Source organism: Carcharodon carcharias, chromosome 17 (assembly GCF_017639515.1).
Source record: "Carcharodon carcharias isolate sCarCar2 chromosome 17, sCarCar2.pri, whole genome shotgun sequence".
Taxonomy (NCBI): domain Eukaryota; kingdom Metazoa; phylum Chordata; class Chondrichthyes; order Lamniformes; family Lamnidae; genus Carcharodon; species Carcharodon carcharias.
The window spans coordinates 66613047-66629140 of NC_054483.1; the positions used below are offsets into that span (position 1 = coordinate 66613047).

At 42.1% G+C, this 16094-nt stretch overlaps 1 protein-coding gene across 1 annotated transcript in view; it reads left to right on the forward strand.

Annotated features, from left to right (window-relative positions):
* Positions 1 to 523: 523 nt before the first annotated feature.
* Positions 524 to 16094, forward strand: part of atp6v1ba (ATPase, H+ transporting, lysosomal, V1 subunit B, member a) — a 71789-nt gene continuing 56218 nt past the window's right edge. The window contains exon 1 of the mRNA XM_041209759.1: positions 524 to 675. Within this exon, the coding sequence (XP_041065693.1) occupies positions 570 to 675 (106 nt within the window). The 5' untranslated portion in view covers positions 524 to 569. The remainder of the gene's footprint in view (positions 676 to 16094) is intronic.

The window sequence follows — 16094 nt, forward strand, 5'->3', positions numbered from 1 at the left end:
AGTCGATTGGTATGTTTTTTGTCACAGCCACATCTCCAAGCTTGGAGACATCTGCAAATTTTGAAATTTTACTCTGTATTCGAATATCCGGGTTATTTGCAAATGTTGAAAACAAAGGTTCCAGCACTGAACCTTCGGTAACGCTTTGTGTCTACCATCCTGATTATGTTTGATCAATCAATACCAGAATATCAAACTTGAAAGAGGAAGGTTGTAAAGTTTTGCATAGACTGGTGGGGTGACGGTAGTAGATGTTCGATGGCTAAACATTCAAACGTCAACTACCTGCATGCTACGCAAGGCTTATTCGACCAAAATTGTCGTCGGTGGCTGAAAACGTTGCCCTAGCAACACCTCTCGCTGGTCAGCGATTCCTATTGGTCAAACGACTCGCTTCGGGCACCAAGAGCATACTGCGCAAGACGGCGACGTTTCTCTGGAGCGCGCACGCTTGTGCGTCGCTGGAGAAGGGCGTGACGTTAAACGCGCAAGTACTGCGTCGTTGACGAACAGCCAAGGGGCGTGATCATGTGACGGGGACTTGGAGCGATTCAGAGTTTAGTGGCAAGATGTCGGTGATGGTGGAGCAGGCGGCGCTGGCCAATGGACCTCACCTTGCAGCCCGGGAGCTTGCACTGGCGGCAGGGAGGAACTACAGCTCCCAGCCCAGGCTGAGTATGTGCTCAGTAAATGTTTAATCGGCGGGAGGAAGGGGCCTGGTGCTTGTTGAAATCCTCAGGCTTGTTAAAGCCGGTCCTGAGAGCGCAGCGCCTGAGCTTTATATGTCCGGGGGCCCTGGAGTGTCGGGTGGTGATTTAATTTATATTTCTTTATAACAGGCTCCTCTTTCGAGAATTTAAGCAACAGTTACGTTTCAGAATATATGGTATTCGCACTTTATAAATTTGCATCAAATTGTTCAGTCGGCACTTCTGTATTTTGGTCGTTGTAGCTGAGGTGTTTTATTTTGCCCGTTGGTTGTCAGGCGGGGACATCAAAGTTGATCCAACGCCATCTGAAAGCTTCCAAGTGTCAATGTCAGCAGATTAGTCCAGTTGTCATTTTTCTTTCTTGCTACACATTTAGTTTAAGACCCGTTGCCTCCTCTGCGCGGTCTAGACTATTCCGGGAATCCGATACCATCAGGTATGTTGCAGGATCATCGCAAAGCTTCATGTGATTCAATCATGTGACTCGAATGAAGCAAGACCTTTAAATTTGGAGACGAATGGCTGTGGTTGACGATCGTTTTTAAAGATTTTCTTCAGACTGTTTACACTGGATTGGCCTTGTGCCGTCTCAAGCTGGGGAATTGATGTAGGCCTAATTAGAGTGACGCGCTTGTTTTATTTTTAAATAAATAGTGAGCTGGCCTAATACCATATCTCCTTTATAAAATATCATTATAGTAGGTGTGTAAAGGAGTGTCTAATTGATTACAAACTAAGGAGTATTCAGGTGCTGAGGGTACACTTTAAGAATTATTCCATCATTTCTGACACACTACATTTATTTTTGTTCATGCCTGTATCGAATCATATGTTTAGGCACAGCATCAAGAGTATATGGAACAAAAAGAATACTGACAAACCTCCCCCTTATGAAAACTACTTTTAATCTGTTCTATTTATGGTAATGTAAGCAGAATTGATCTTGGAAGTCCAATAGCACTGTTTAAAATTTAATGAGAAAATGGGAAGGCACTATAATATAAAACTATTTAACTATAACACGATCAAATGTCTTTTAAGTTCCCTGGCTGCATCCAGGAGCACAGTTGTAGAGATTACCATTGCATTACTAGGCAGATTAGATCCCCTATGCCTTAATGCATAATTTAACAATCTTAGTTTAGCAAATAATGGTTAATTCAGGGTTCCTTGATCCATAATGAGGGTCAGAGTTCTGGTTGACGCAATCTAGTAGTAGAGTATTTCACATGAAGAAGTTGTGACGAGAACATCAAGAACTAGAGGACACAAATTCAAAATAATTGGTGAAAGGAGTAAATGTGATGTGAGGAAAAACTTTTTCATCCAGGGGGTGGTTGGAGTCTGGAATGAACTTCCTGAGGGGATGGTGGAGGCAGGTTTGATTGAGGTATTGGATTGCTACCTGAAAAAAGAAATTTGTGCAAGGTTACGGGGTTAAGGCAGGGGACTGGGACTGGGACTAAGCAGAATGCTCTTTCAGAGAGCCAGCGCAGACTCGATGGGCCAAATGGCCTCCTGCACTGTAAAGATACTGTAATACTGAGAGATTCAAATGTGCTTGCAGTAATGATTGTCTTCCTGTCTTGAGCACTACAAAAACTGTAGTTATACCTTCCATGATATTGTAGAGAACTGACATGTTACATCTTTTTGAATGTTGCAGAATATCGGAATGGATTTGGACATTCATGCTTATAATTCAAAGGTGTTTTTAAAAGGGGAATTATATACCTGAGAGGGGATATAATAGCATTAAAAGCAGTTCGGAGACGGTTCATTCAACTGATTTATGGAATGAAAGGTTTATCTTGTGAGGAAAGGTTGGACAGGTTAGGTCTGTATATTTTAGAGTTTAGAAGAATGAGAGGGATCTTATTGAAACACAAGATCTTGAGGGGAATTGAAAGGGTGGATGCTTGTGGGAGAGGCTAGAACTTGGGGACACAGTTTAAAAATAAGGTGTCTTCCATTTAAGATGGAGCTGAGAAATTTTTCCTGAGGTTTATTGGTCTGTGGAATTCACTTCCCCAGAGAGCAGTGGAAGCAGGGTCATTGAATATTTTAAAGGCTGAGTTAGATTCTTGATCCACTAGGAAGTCAAAGGATATAAGAGGTAGACAGGAAAGTGGAGTGGAGGCCACAATCAGATCAGCCAAGATCTTCTCAAATGACAGAGCAGGCTTGAGGGGCCAAATAGCCTACTCCTAATTTGCATATGTGTATGTAAAGCATTCTTTGAAGGGGTGTAGCAAGAGACCTGGGGGAAAAATGTCTTGTATCTACCTAAGTTTCCAGGATGATACCAAACCACTTTCAGCTGTTGGCATGCCAATATTATTGGAAAAAACTTTATTGATATAGATCAGTGGCACTTTTGAAAGATACAGAAATTAACAAGCTATGTCTAGGATCTCCCTAAAACTCTACGTTAAAAATCTCACTTAACCTCTCCCTTTATTTTTCTTGTGTAGCTATGCTTGAGATCTTCCAGTACTCTGAACAGTGATTTTTGTGGGGTGATAAAATTGACATTTTGAGCTTTTGGCCTCAGATGACAATATTTGCTCTTGCAGGTCAGAACATGGATGTTGCTAAATTGGAAACTGAAGGTCCTAATTCTGTAGTTCCAAAATGTTGAGGAAGCCCTGTCTTCAAAAGAAAGATTTCCATTTATAAAAGCTTTTCACAACTACCAGATATCAAGCACTTTTCAGCCAATGAATGGAATACTCTCTGAAGTGTTGTAATGTAGGAAATGCAGTAGCCGATATGTGTTCAGCAAACTCCCACAAACAGCAATGTGATAATAGCCAGATAATCTTTGTGTAATTTTGATTGAGGAATAAATATTGGCCTCCTAATCTTCTTCCAATAGTGCCATGGGATCTTCTACACCCACCTGAGGAGAGAGCAGACAGGGCCTCAATTTAGTGTCTCATCCAAAAGATGTCTTTAACTTAGTTTAAAGGTTTTGGACTGTTTTCATATTGAAAGGGGGAAGGTCCTAATCTCAATATTTGAAGTGTTCACTTGGATGTTGCAACAGTGAGATATTTGACTACTTATTTCCTCCCTTGTGCAACTGTTGCCAAGAACTTTTATTTAGAAAAAATTGGGAAACATAGGGAAAAGAGCTTGAGAATGGGACTAGATTGCTTTTTCAGAGACCTGGCACAGACTCAATGGGCTGAATAGCCATTTACTATGCTACAAAAGTTTATCTTATTCAGTGGCTTAGCGGGGTTGGTTAGCTTCTGTTGTCTAGATGGCTAGAGTGTGCTGCAAAATAATGGCAACAGCGTGGGGTCAATTCCTGTATTGGCTGAGTTAGTTCTTGGGACCTACTTCTGCCTTGCCCCGCAGTGATATCATGGCATAAGTCATGATTAGCAACCCTTGGGGAATGTGGATGCTGCATGGGGAAAGAGAGAGGCAGACAGACAGTCTGGACAAAAGTTGTTTCTAGATCTTCCAAAGTCTTGCATTATTTGTTCAATCTTTTTCTACCAATGGGTAAAGAGTAAGATGTGACTGATCTGGGGCTGCTTGTTTTTTTAAGTGAATAGCCCTGCCAAGTTCATTTTTAAACTTCAGTGCAAACTCTTGTACAGCCATAGAATAATACAGTGCAGGAGGCGGCCATTTGGCCCACATAGTCCGTACTGGCTCTTACTAAGAAAGTTAGTCCTGTCCCTGACTTTTCCTATATCTCAATTTTTTCTCCTGCAAGTCTTTATCTGACCCCCTTCTGAAAGCTGCTACTGAATTTTGTGTGATTTAAAGAAGTAATTAAAGGCAGATATTTGCCTCCCCATTCCTGGATCTCTAGTGTGAGAAATTTTTGTCAACCAAAACTGCAGCCCATTTCATGAGCTACAGTTTTTCTGCTCAATAACTTGAGTGAGTTGTGTTCAGCAAATTGATATCGTGGCAATAGTGAGGCACTGCTTTGAAAAATGGGTAAACATTAGGTTTGTCTTTTTGGTGGTATAAATGCTTGTGTGTTAAGTATATTCTTGTGGCTATTCACCTTGTGATGAAATTTGTTGAACTGAGGCACTGTTAGCAGAAGCATCATAAGGTAAATCAGATAAGGAAGACTCTTCATTCCATTTTTTTCACCTTACAGAATATCAACTCTACCTCTTTTGATTAAATGTCTTTCCCTTGAATGATTCCAGTGTTCTGGACTCAACTGCTGAATGAAGGGCCTTATAGTGAAGTGCACCATTAGTGGAGAGGAAACAAAAATTGATGACCAAATCCAGCTTGCTTGGCAGGGTGACTTCTGTGGAAAATGTCAAGTTTGCCCTGCACCTGCAGAGGAATCATACCCACACTGTTAGCCCCCTGACTAAAGTCAGCATGCATATGGGATATAAGCATCTTTGCGCTGCTAATCTTATTTTTGCAATGTGGGATAATTTCTTCACTATTGTGCAAGCTTACTCCTGTGACTTCTAAGCTGTAAATTTAAAAATGGTCAAAAAGGAACTGCGAAATAAAGGAAGCAGAATCCTCTATTTTCTCTTCCTTTTTCTGACATTACATTATACTGGGGAGGGGTTTGGTGGTAGAGGGGAAATAGTGCTGTGTTCATTTTGCTTGTTTAAGAAACAGCAGTGATAACTACTGCAATTTGTAAGCATCATAAAGCTCTATCTGGAAGCAATAAATACTAAGAATAGTAAACTTAGCAAGAGTTGAAAACAAAATACTCCGGATGCTAGAAATCTGAAACAAAAACCTAAAATGCTGGAAAAACTCAACTGGTCTGATTCTTAGAAGAGTCATACGGACTCGAAACGTCAACTCTGTTTCTCTTTCCACAGATGTTGTCAGACCTGCTGAGTTTTTCCAGCATTTTCCATTTTTGTTAGCAAGAGTTGAATTGTTCTGTTCAATCTAATGTGGATAAATTGCATTTCCACTTGTAGCCCTATTCATTCAATGTAGATGTTTCATGCCACTCTGCTCAAATGCAAAAAACTTTTCCTGACCAAGATAATTTTATCTATTAATGCAGCTGGACTGCCACTTCACATCTGAAATCTCTACTTCGGCCTTCTTGGATTATGATTTCATCTCTCCACTGGCCCCCTCAACCAGCCATGTTTATAATTTTCCCCCTTCCTATGTCAAATCCCCTGCTTCTTACCCTCTCCCTTTTAGTACTCCTCTCCCACCCTTCATTCCTGTCATAATCCAAGTATTAACTACTCTGTATGAGCCTACAGCTTCTCTCTGCTTTCTTTGGTATCCTCTTGGGACTGTTGTGGCACCTGCTGCTCCCTCTCCATGAGCAGCAACTCCAGTTGCCCTTTATTTCCATGACCCATCCTGCCCATTGTGCTTATTTAGGGTTAATCCATACTTGAAACAAGAAAATTACATGGATTTTTCCCTTGCCTATTTGTGAATAGACTTTTCAAGTTTGCTGTGCTGATGGTGCTGTACATATGTAAGTCAGGGGAGTTAGGTGAAAAGCTGGGAAATATTGGACTTTGTGATAAACATCTTTTTAGAATTTTTGTAGTTGCACTCTTGGATATTGAAGTACATTGTCCTAATACTGTCCATTCTGTGCTTTCATATGCTGCTTTGTCATTACCCTCCTATTTAGACGGATTTATCTCTATTGCCATGACTTCTATCTGGAGATTGCTCCATAAGTCTTTGTTATGTGAGATTGAGTATTGATGTGCCAGCTCCCAGATGGGAGTAGTCTTGGCAATATCAAGAGTTTCTAAACTCTAAGTGTAGCATTATCAACTTCTGTGAACACTACATAACTGCAGTTTTTATTCTGAAATAAATACTATTTCTAAACTCTCCTTCCAAGTTCTTTGAAATCACTGTTATATGTTCTGTCCTCCTTGGCTTCAGAGGGTCAATTAGCATGTTGCTGTAGGTTAGAATTTGAAAGAGCACATTTAAATTTTAAAAATGTACTATTTGTGCTCAGAGAATGAAATTATTTGGATGAGGGAAATGGAGTGTCAGATTTTTTCTTACCAATAACAGTTGGTTAGCTTTGTTTCAAACTTTTTTCTGTGCTCAATGCGTGATGCCTGGAGAAGAATGGAATGTTTGTACTTTGTTACCACCACACCTGATTGGATATTTTCAGATTTATAACAACTTGCATTTTAAGAATGCCTTTAACACAGAAACTTTGGAGAAATATGAGTGGATGGCAAGCTTGGTTAAGGGGCAAGTTTTACAGAGAACTTCAGGAAAAAGTGGAAGCATTTAAGGAGGGAATCATGGAGAGTGCAACTCAGGTGGCTGAGAACATGGGGTAAAGGAATTGGGAGATGGGGAATGGGGAGTTTGATTTGGGGGGTGGTGAGTGATGGGGTCCAAGAGAAGCTTGTAGACCTAGAGGAGTAACACAAATGGAGGAGAACAGGGCTGTGGAAGGATTTTAACACGAGAACAAACATTTTTAAATTGTAGGTCCAGTGTATGCTGTTCAAGTGCAGAATAAAGATGTATCTACTTTTGGATTGAAATTACCTTAATTTAAATAAAATGAAAAATTTCACCCTACTGCTTGTGAAAGGGCAGTGTGCCACTCAACCCTGCTTCATCTTTAAAACAGTTCTATATAAAGTTATTGTTAACTAGAAGAATCTAAATATAGCACTTTGGTTCCTGTGAATTTAGGAAGTCATTTTTTTAAACAGTCACGGCTGGCAAGACCAGTATTTATTGCCCATCCATAATTGCCCTCGAGAGAGTGAGCCACCATAGCAATTTGTATGGTGGATGTACTCCCAAGGTGCAGTTAAGTAGGCATTTCCAGGATTTTGACACAGTGACGAAAGAACGACGATATATTTCCAAATCAGGATAGTATGAGACTTGGAGATTTGGAGATGGTGGTGTTCCTATGCATTTGTTGCCCTTGCCCTACTAGATGGTACAGATCACGTTCTTGGGAAATGTTGTCAGACAAGCCTTGAGTTACTGCAGTGCATCTTGTAGCTGATACCACCAAAAAGTTGATAAGGGGAAAAAATGGAACAGGAGTAAACTAACCAGGAATATAAAAACAACTCGTAATAGCTTTTACCAAGTTTATTAAAAAAAGGAAGAGAGTAGCTAAAGCAAACAGGTTAGAACAAAAACAGAATTACCTGGAAAAACTCAGCAGGTCTGGCAGCATCGGCAGAGAAGATAAGAGTTGATGTTTCGAGTCCTCATGACCCTTCGACAGAACTTGAGTTCGAGTCCAAGAAAGAGTTGAAATATAAGCTGGTTTAAGGTAGGTGTGTGTGTGTGTGTGTGTGTGTGTGGGGGGGGGGGTGGGGGGGGGGGGGGGGGGTGGGAGGTGGTGGGGGGAGGGCGGAGAGAGAGAAGTGGAGGGGGTTGGTGTGGTTGTAGGGACAAACAAGCAGTGATAGAAGCAGATCATCAAAAGATGTCACCACCAATAGGTTTCTTAGAAGCGAGACAAAATAAATTATGGGGAATGAGGAAATGGCAGATACATAGAACAAATATTTTGCCTGTCTTTACAGTAAAAGACATGAGTTGCATACGAGAAATAGAGGGTAGCCTCAATGCTAAAAAAGGGCGAGAAAATTAAGATCAGCAGAGAAAAAGTACTGGAGAAACTCAGACTAAAATCTGACAAATATCCAGAACCAGATGGCCTACCCTCTAGAGTTATAAAAGAGAAGATGCAGGGAAAGTGGATGCATTGATTGTGATTTTCCAAAATTCCCTAGATTCAGGAATGGTCCCAGCAGATTGGAAGTTAGCAAATGTAACCCTGCTAGTCAAAGGAGGAGGGAGAGAGAAAACAGGAAACTACAGGCCAGTAAGCCTGACGTCAGTTGTCAGGAAAGTGCTGGAATCTATTATTAAAGAAGTCTTAACAATGCACTTTGAAGGCAGTGCACTTTGAAAAATATTGTATCATCAGGCAAAGTCAGCATGGCTTTTTGAAAAGGAAATCATGTTTGACAAATTTATTGGTGTCTTTTGAGGATGTAACTAGAAGGGTAGATAAACCAGTAGATGTAATATATGTGGATTTCCAAAAGGCATTCGATAAGGTGCCACACAAAGGTTAATGGGGAAGAAAAAGGTTCATGGAGTTGGGGTAATATATTAGCATGGATAGAGGCTTGGTTAACAGACAGGAAGCAAAAAGTAAAGATAAATGGGGCATTTGCAAGTTAGCAGGCTGTGACTAGTGGAGTGCCGCAAGTATCGGTGCTGGGGCCTCAGCTATTTACAATCTATATTAATGACTTAGAGAGGGAGAGTAATATATCTAAGTTTGCTGACAATACAAAGTTAGATGGAAATGTAAGCTGTGAGGAGGACACAGGCTGCAAAGTGTCATAGGTTAAGTGAGTGGGCAACAAGATGGCACATGGTATATAGTGTGGGGAAGTGAGATTATTCACTTTGGTTGTAAGAATAGAAAGGTAGAATGTGTTATAAAGGACCTGAACTTGTAAATGTTGATGTTCAGAGGGACTTGGATGTACTTGTACAAGGAACACAAACTTAGCATGCAGGTACAGCAAGCAATTAGGAAGGCAAATGGCATGTTGGCCTTTATTGCAAGGAGATTGAAGTACAGGAATGAAGAACCCTTGCTATAATTGTACAGAGCTTTGGTGAGACCATACCTGGAATACTGTGTGCAATTTTGGTCTCCATATTTAAGGAAATTTTTCCTTGCATTGGAGCCAGTACAGCAAAGGTTCACTAGTTTGGTTCCTGAGATGAGAGGGTTGTCCTATGATGGGACTGAATAAATTGGGCCTATATTGTCTGAAGTTCAGAACAATGAGAGACTATCTTAAACATGCAAGTTTCTTAAGGGTCTTGACAGGGTAGACATTGAGAGGTTGTTTCCACTGGCTGTGGAATCTGGAACACAGGGATAATAGGTTGATCATTTAGGACTCTAATTAGTTGCGAATCTTGGAATTCTGTACCCAAGAAGGTTGTGAATGTACCATCATTGAATATATTTAAGGCTGAAATAGATTTTTGGTGTCTCAGAATCAAGGGATTTGGGGAGTGGGCAGGAAAGTGGAGTCGAAGTCCAAGATAAGTCATGATTGTATTGAATGGTGGAGCAGGCCGAATGGGCCTTATGGTCTACTCCTCCTATCTCTTGTTTTGTTATGTTTTTGCATGCACTGCATGTTGCGTTGGTGGTGGACAGGGTGCCTGCTTTGTCCTGGATGATGTTGAGCTTCTCGAGTGTTGGAACTACATTCATCATAGTAGGAGGAGAGTATTCCATCACACCGATAACTGTGCCTTATAAATAGTGGAAAGGCTTTGAAGAATTGGCAGGTGAGTCACTTAATCACAGAATATTCAACTTCTGACCTCTTGCAGCAATAGTATTTATGTGGTTGGTCAAGGTGACACCAAGATGTTGATAGAGATGGATTTGAGGACAGTGATGCGATTCCATGTCATGGGGAGGTGGTACGACTTTCTCTTATTGGAGATGGTCAGTGTCTGGCACTTGTGTGAGTGTTAGCTGCCATTTATAAGCCCTTGCCATGTATGTCATCTAGGCCTTGTGGCATGCAGGCAAAGACTGCTTCATTGTCTGAGGAATTGCAAATGGAACTGAGCACTGTGCAATCATCGGCGAACTTCCCCGCTTCAGACCTCGATGGAGAGAAGGTTATTGATGAAGCAGTTGAGGATGGATGGGCCTTGGACACTACCCTGAGGAACTCCAGCAACAATGACCTGGGCTGAGATGATTTGCTTCCAACAACCACAGACATCTTCCCTTGTGCTAGGTAGGATTCCAGTAAGTGGAGAGTTTCGCTCTCAACTTCCATTGACCTCCCTTTTGTTGGGCCTCCTTGATGCTACACATGATAAATGCTGCCTTGACGCCAAGGGGAGTTACTCTTGCCTCACCTCTGGAATTCACCATGCTTGAACTAAGCCTAGTGGTCCTCAAAGAACCCAAAGTGAGCATTGGTGAATGCTTATCGGTGAGTAAATGATGCTTGATAGCACTGTTGATGACCCCTTTCATTGCTTTCCTGTTAACTGATCGGGCAGGAACCGACCAGATTAATTTTGTCCTCCTGTTATTGCGCAGGATATACTAGAGAAATTTTCAACTTTGTTGGTTGAATGCCAGTGTAATAGCTGTACCGGAACAGCTTGGCTGGAGGTGCGGGTGGTTCTGGAACATAAGGGCGTTTGGGGGACTTTTCTTTATCCAGTGTGTTCAGCTGTTCCTTCCTATTGTATGGAGTGAATTGAATGACTGACATCTGTGATGCTGGGAACATCAGGAGGAGGCAAAGATGAATTATCCACTTGGCACTGTAGCTTTGGGTCTGAGATCCCATATAAGCCAGACTGGATAAAGATGGAAGATTTCCTTAAAGTACCACTTGAATTTTTATGACAATCTGATGGCTTCATGGTTACAGATACTAGATTTTTATTCTAAAATTATTTAATTTGCAGGCTGTCATGGTGGGATTTGAACTTGCGCCTATTAGTCCAGGTCTCCTGTTCACCAATAAGTAGTCTAACCGACATGCTAGTGTATGCACTGATTATGAGGATTATTCTAAAAATACATAACTCGTTTTATTCTATCTAGCATTTATAACTTGTGCTGGGAAGGAGTGTGATTTTAGGAATGTAGCTTGCTGACTTTTATCATGTAAATTGACACCTTCTTAGTAGCCAAGGAAGATGGCTTCAATGTAAAAAAAAAAATCTACTTGGAAATTTAGGCAAGTTCTTGTATGCTTCCAAAAATTACTTATTTTCCTTTTATATTCTCGTTTAGTCTTCCCTTGATTTATGAATGTAGCACCAGAGCAATTTGTTGACCATGACAAGCTGCCCACTATTTTAGTTAAATAATATAGCATATATGGACTCTCATGGATAAATAAATACATTATGCAGATTTTTGTGTGCATATGCTAGGAAGGAAAAAATGCATTTGATTAGCCCTTTTCACATTCTTGATATGAGATCTCGACTTGTGCAAGGGCACGGGGTTTCAATTTAACATCTGACCTGAAAGATAGCACCTCTGACAATACAACACTCCCTCAGTGCTATGCTATAGGATTAGCTTTTGTCCTATGTATGCTCAGATCACGAGAATGGGACTTGAATCCATTACCTTTCCTTCAATATAAGAATGGAACTAAGACAAGATTGGCAGTTTAAGAGGAAGTCCTCTTTCTGAGTTAAAAATAGTGTTCTCAAACTTGTATTTGAGTGATAAATTACTGTACAGTCCTGGCTCATGTTTTGGTGCTCTTACCTTGGTGCATTGTTCGAATGCCCATATGCTTATACTACATAATGAATGTATTAAATATTTTGTTTGAATAGCATAAACTGATATTACAGCTACAACTAATATCGTGACAAGTTTTCTTTATCACTGATTCAGCTAATTGTTCTCAGTGCAGAGACTTAACAGTGATTAACTGAGCCATAAAGACAGGGGCATCCAAAGCTTTATCCTTCAACTGCGCTGCTCACTGGAAAAACCACAAGGTGCTGTCCTATGACTCCTGCTGCATATGCACATTTGTAGACCTATTGAAGTGGTTCAGCTCACTGCAATTTCTCTCCCCTCCACCCGCCCCCTCCCCCGCCACCACCACCACCACCATTCCATCAAAATAGCCTGGCACAATCCACACACAATAGCTAGATGTGTGAAGTACTGGATTGCATCCGTGGAAGTGTATTCCATGAAGAAGACAGCATTTTAAAGGGAAAGAGGGGAAAGTAAATTATGAGGGTGTGGTGGGAAGGGAGAGGAGATGTCTCCTAAAAGTTGAGTGTCATGCACAAATGGTTAATTTTTAAAATTCATTTACGGGATGTGGGCTTCGCTGGCTGGGCCAACATTTAGTGCCCATCCCCAACTGCCCTTGAGAAGGTAGTGGTGAGCTGCCTTTCTAAACTGTTGCAGTCCCTGTGGTATAGGTACACCCAAGTGCAGTTAGGGTGTTCCAGAATTTTGACCCAGTGACAATGAAGGATCAGCGATATATTTCCAAGTCAGGATGGTGGGTGGCTTGGAGGGGAATTTCCAGGTGGTGGTGTTCCCATGTACCTGCTGCTCTTGTCCTTCTAGATGGTAGTGGCCGTGGGTTTGGATGCTGCTGCCTAAGGAGCCTTGATGAGTTTCTGCAGTGCATCTTGTAGATGGTACACACTGCTACCACTGTTCATTGACGGTGGAGGGAGTGAATGTTTGTGGAAGGGGTGCCAGTCAAGCAGGTTGCTTTCTTCTGGATAGTGTCAAGCTTCTTGAGTTTCGTTGGAGCTGCACTCATCCAGGCAAGTGGAGAGTATTCCATCACACCCCTGACTTGTGCCTTGTAGACGCTGGACAGGCTTTGGGAAGTAAGGAAGTGAGTTACTCACCACAGAATTCCGAGCCTCTGATCTCTTGTAGCCACAGTATTTATATGGTTAGTCCAGGTCAGTTTCTTGCCAAGATGTTGAAAGTGGGGGATTCAGCGATGGTAATGCCATTGAGTGTCAAGATTTGCTCTTGCTGGGGATGGTCATTGCCTTGCACTTGTGTGGCATGAATGTTACTTGCCAGTTGTCAGCCCAAGCCTTGATATTGTCCAGGTCTTGCTGCATTTTTACATGGACTGCTTCAGTATCTGAGGAGTCGCAAATGGTGCTGAACATTGTGCAATCATCAGTGAGCATCCCTAATTCTGACCTTATGATGGAAGGAAGGTCATTGATGAAGCAGCTGAAGATGGCTGAGCCTAGGATACTACCCTGGGGAACTCCTGTGGTGATGTCCTGGAACTGAGATGATTGACTTCCACAGCCATCTTCCTTTGTGCTAGGTATGACTCCAACCAGCGGAGAGTTTCCCCCCCCCATTTCCTATTGACTCCCGCTTTGCTTGGACTCCTCGAAGCCACATTTGTTCAGATGCGTTGAGGTCAAGGGTGGTCACACTCACCTCACATCTGGAGTTCAGCTCTTTTATCCATGTTTGAATCAAGGCTGTAATGAGATCAGGAGTTGGCGGAACCCAAACTGAGCATCAGTGAGCAGTTTATTGCTGAGCAAGTGCCGCTTGACAGCATTATTGATTACACCTTACACCACTTTACAGATGACTGATAGGGCGGTATTCAGCTGGGTTGAATTTGTTCCTGCTTTTTGTGTAAAGGACATACCTGTAATACCGGTAATTTTACACATTGCTGGGTAGATGCCAACATTGTAACTGTACTAGAACAGCTTGGCTAGGGGGGTGGCAAGTTCTGGAGCACAAGTCTTCACTATTGCTGGAATATTGCCAGGTCCCTTTAGCCTTTGCAGTATTCAATGCCTTCAGCTGTTTCTTGATATTAAGCAGACTGAATCGAATTGGCTCAAGACTGGCATCAGTGATGCTGGAGACCTCCGGAGGAGGCCAAGATGGATCATCCACTCAGCACTTCTGGCTGAAGATTGTTGTGAATGCTTCAGCCTTATCTTTTGTACTGATGTGCTGGGTTCCTCCATGAATGGGAATATTTGTGGGCCGCCTCCTCCAGTGAGCTGTTTAATTGTTGACCACCATTCATGACTGGATGTGGCAGGACTGCAGAGCTTAGATCTGATCCATTGGTTGCGGAATCGCTTAGCTCTGTATATCTTGCTGCTTGGCATGCAAGTAGTCCTGTGTTGCAACTTCACTAGGTTGACACTTCATTTTTAGGTATGCCTGGTGCTGCTCCTGGCATGTCCTCCTGCACTCTTCAGTAAACCAGTGTTGATCCCCTGGTTTGCTGGTAATGGTAGAGTGCTTGTTATGCCACGCCATGAGGTTACAGATTGTGGCTGAGTCCAATTCTGCAGCTGCTGAACCCACAGTGCCTCATGGTTGTCCAATCTTGAGTTGCTAGATCTGTTGGAAATCTATCCTATTTAGCACAGTGCTCGTGTGAAGATGGGGCTTTGTCTCCAGAAGGACTGTATGGTGGTCACTCCTACCAATCTGTTATGGACAATGCATCTACAGCAGGCAGGTTGGTGAGGATGAGGTCAAATATGTTTTCCCCTCTTGTTGGTTCCCTCACCACCTGCTGCAGACCCAGTCTAGCAGCTGTGTCCTTTAGGACTCAGCCAGCTCGGTATGGTGGTACTAGTAAGCCACTCTTGGTGATGGACATAGAATCCCCTACCCAGAGTACATTATGTGCTCTTGTCACCCTCAGTGCTTCCTCCAGGTGGTGTTCAGCATGGAGGAGTACTGATTCATCAGCTGAGGAGGGGTGGTATGTGGTAATCAGAAGGTTTCCTTGCCCATGTTTGACCTGATGCCATGAGACATCATGGGGCCCGGTGACGATGTTGAAGACTCCGAGGGGATCGCCCTCCCGACTGTATACCTCTGTGCCGCCACCTCTGCTGGGTCTGCCCTGCTGGTGGGACAGTACATACCCAGGGATGGTGATGGTGGTGTCTGGGACATGATCTGTAAGGTATGATTCTGTTAGTATGACTGTGTTGCTTGACTAGTCTGTAAGACAGCTCTCCCAATTTTGGCACTAGCCCCCAGATGTTCGTAAGGAGGACTTTGCCAGGGTGACAGGGCTGGGTTTGCCTTTGTCTTTTCTGGTGCCTAGGTTGATGCTGGGTGGTCCATCCGGTTTCATTTCTTTTTATTGATGTTTTAGTGGTTTGATACAACTGAGTGGCTTGCTAGGCTCTTTCAGAGGGCATTTAAGAATCAACCACATTACTGCGGTTCTGGAATCACATGTAGGCCAGACCAGATAAGCTTAACAGATTTCCTTCCCTAAAGGACATTAGTGAACCAGATGGGTTTTTATGACAATTGACAATGGTTCCATGGTCATCATTAGACTTTTAAGTCCAAATTTTTATTGAATTTAAATTTCACCATCTGCCATTGTGGGATTTGATCCCGGTTCCCCAGAGGATTACCATGGGTTTCTGGATTACCAGTCCAGTGACAATACCACTATGCCACTGCCTCCCCAAACAGCAATTGTCACGGATGTTCTGCAACAAAGAGATTTGTACTACAGTACATGTAGACATCTTATTAAAAATACATAATAAAATCAAATTTGCCCTCGGAATGTTAGGCTCTTTTATTATGGGGGGAAATATAATATGTCTATTCATGCTTCTGTGAAATGAAGTGAATTCTGTTGCTTTTAATGTAACTTTTTTTTATTCAGTTGAAAAGGGGTAATTATGTGAGTCTTAACCTATGTTCTGTTACACATAGGTTGTCGATAGAATAAATAGACTGGGTTGATTGTCATGTTTTTCTCTATTGTAATCTGGTACGTTCTCATTATGTCAGTTCTACTTTGCACATGATTTCACTAGAAT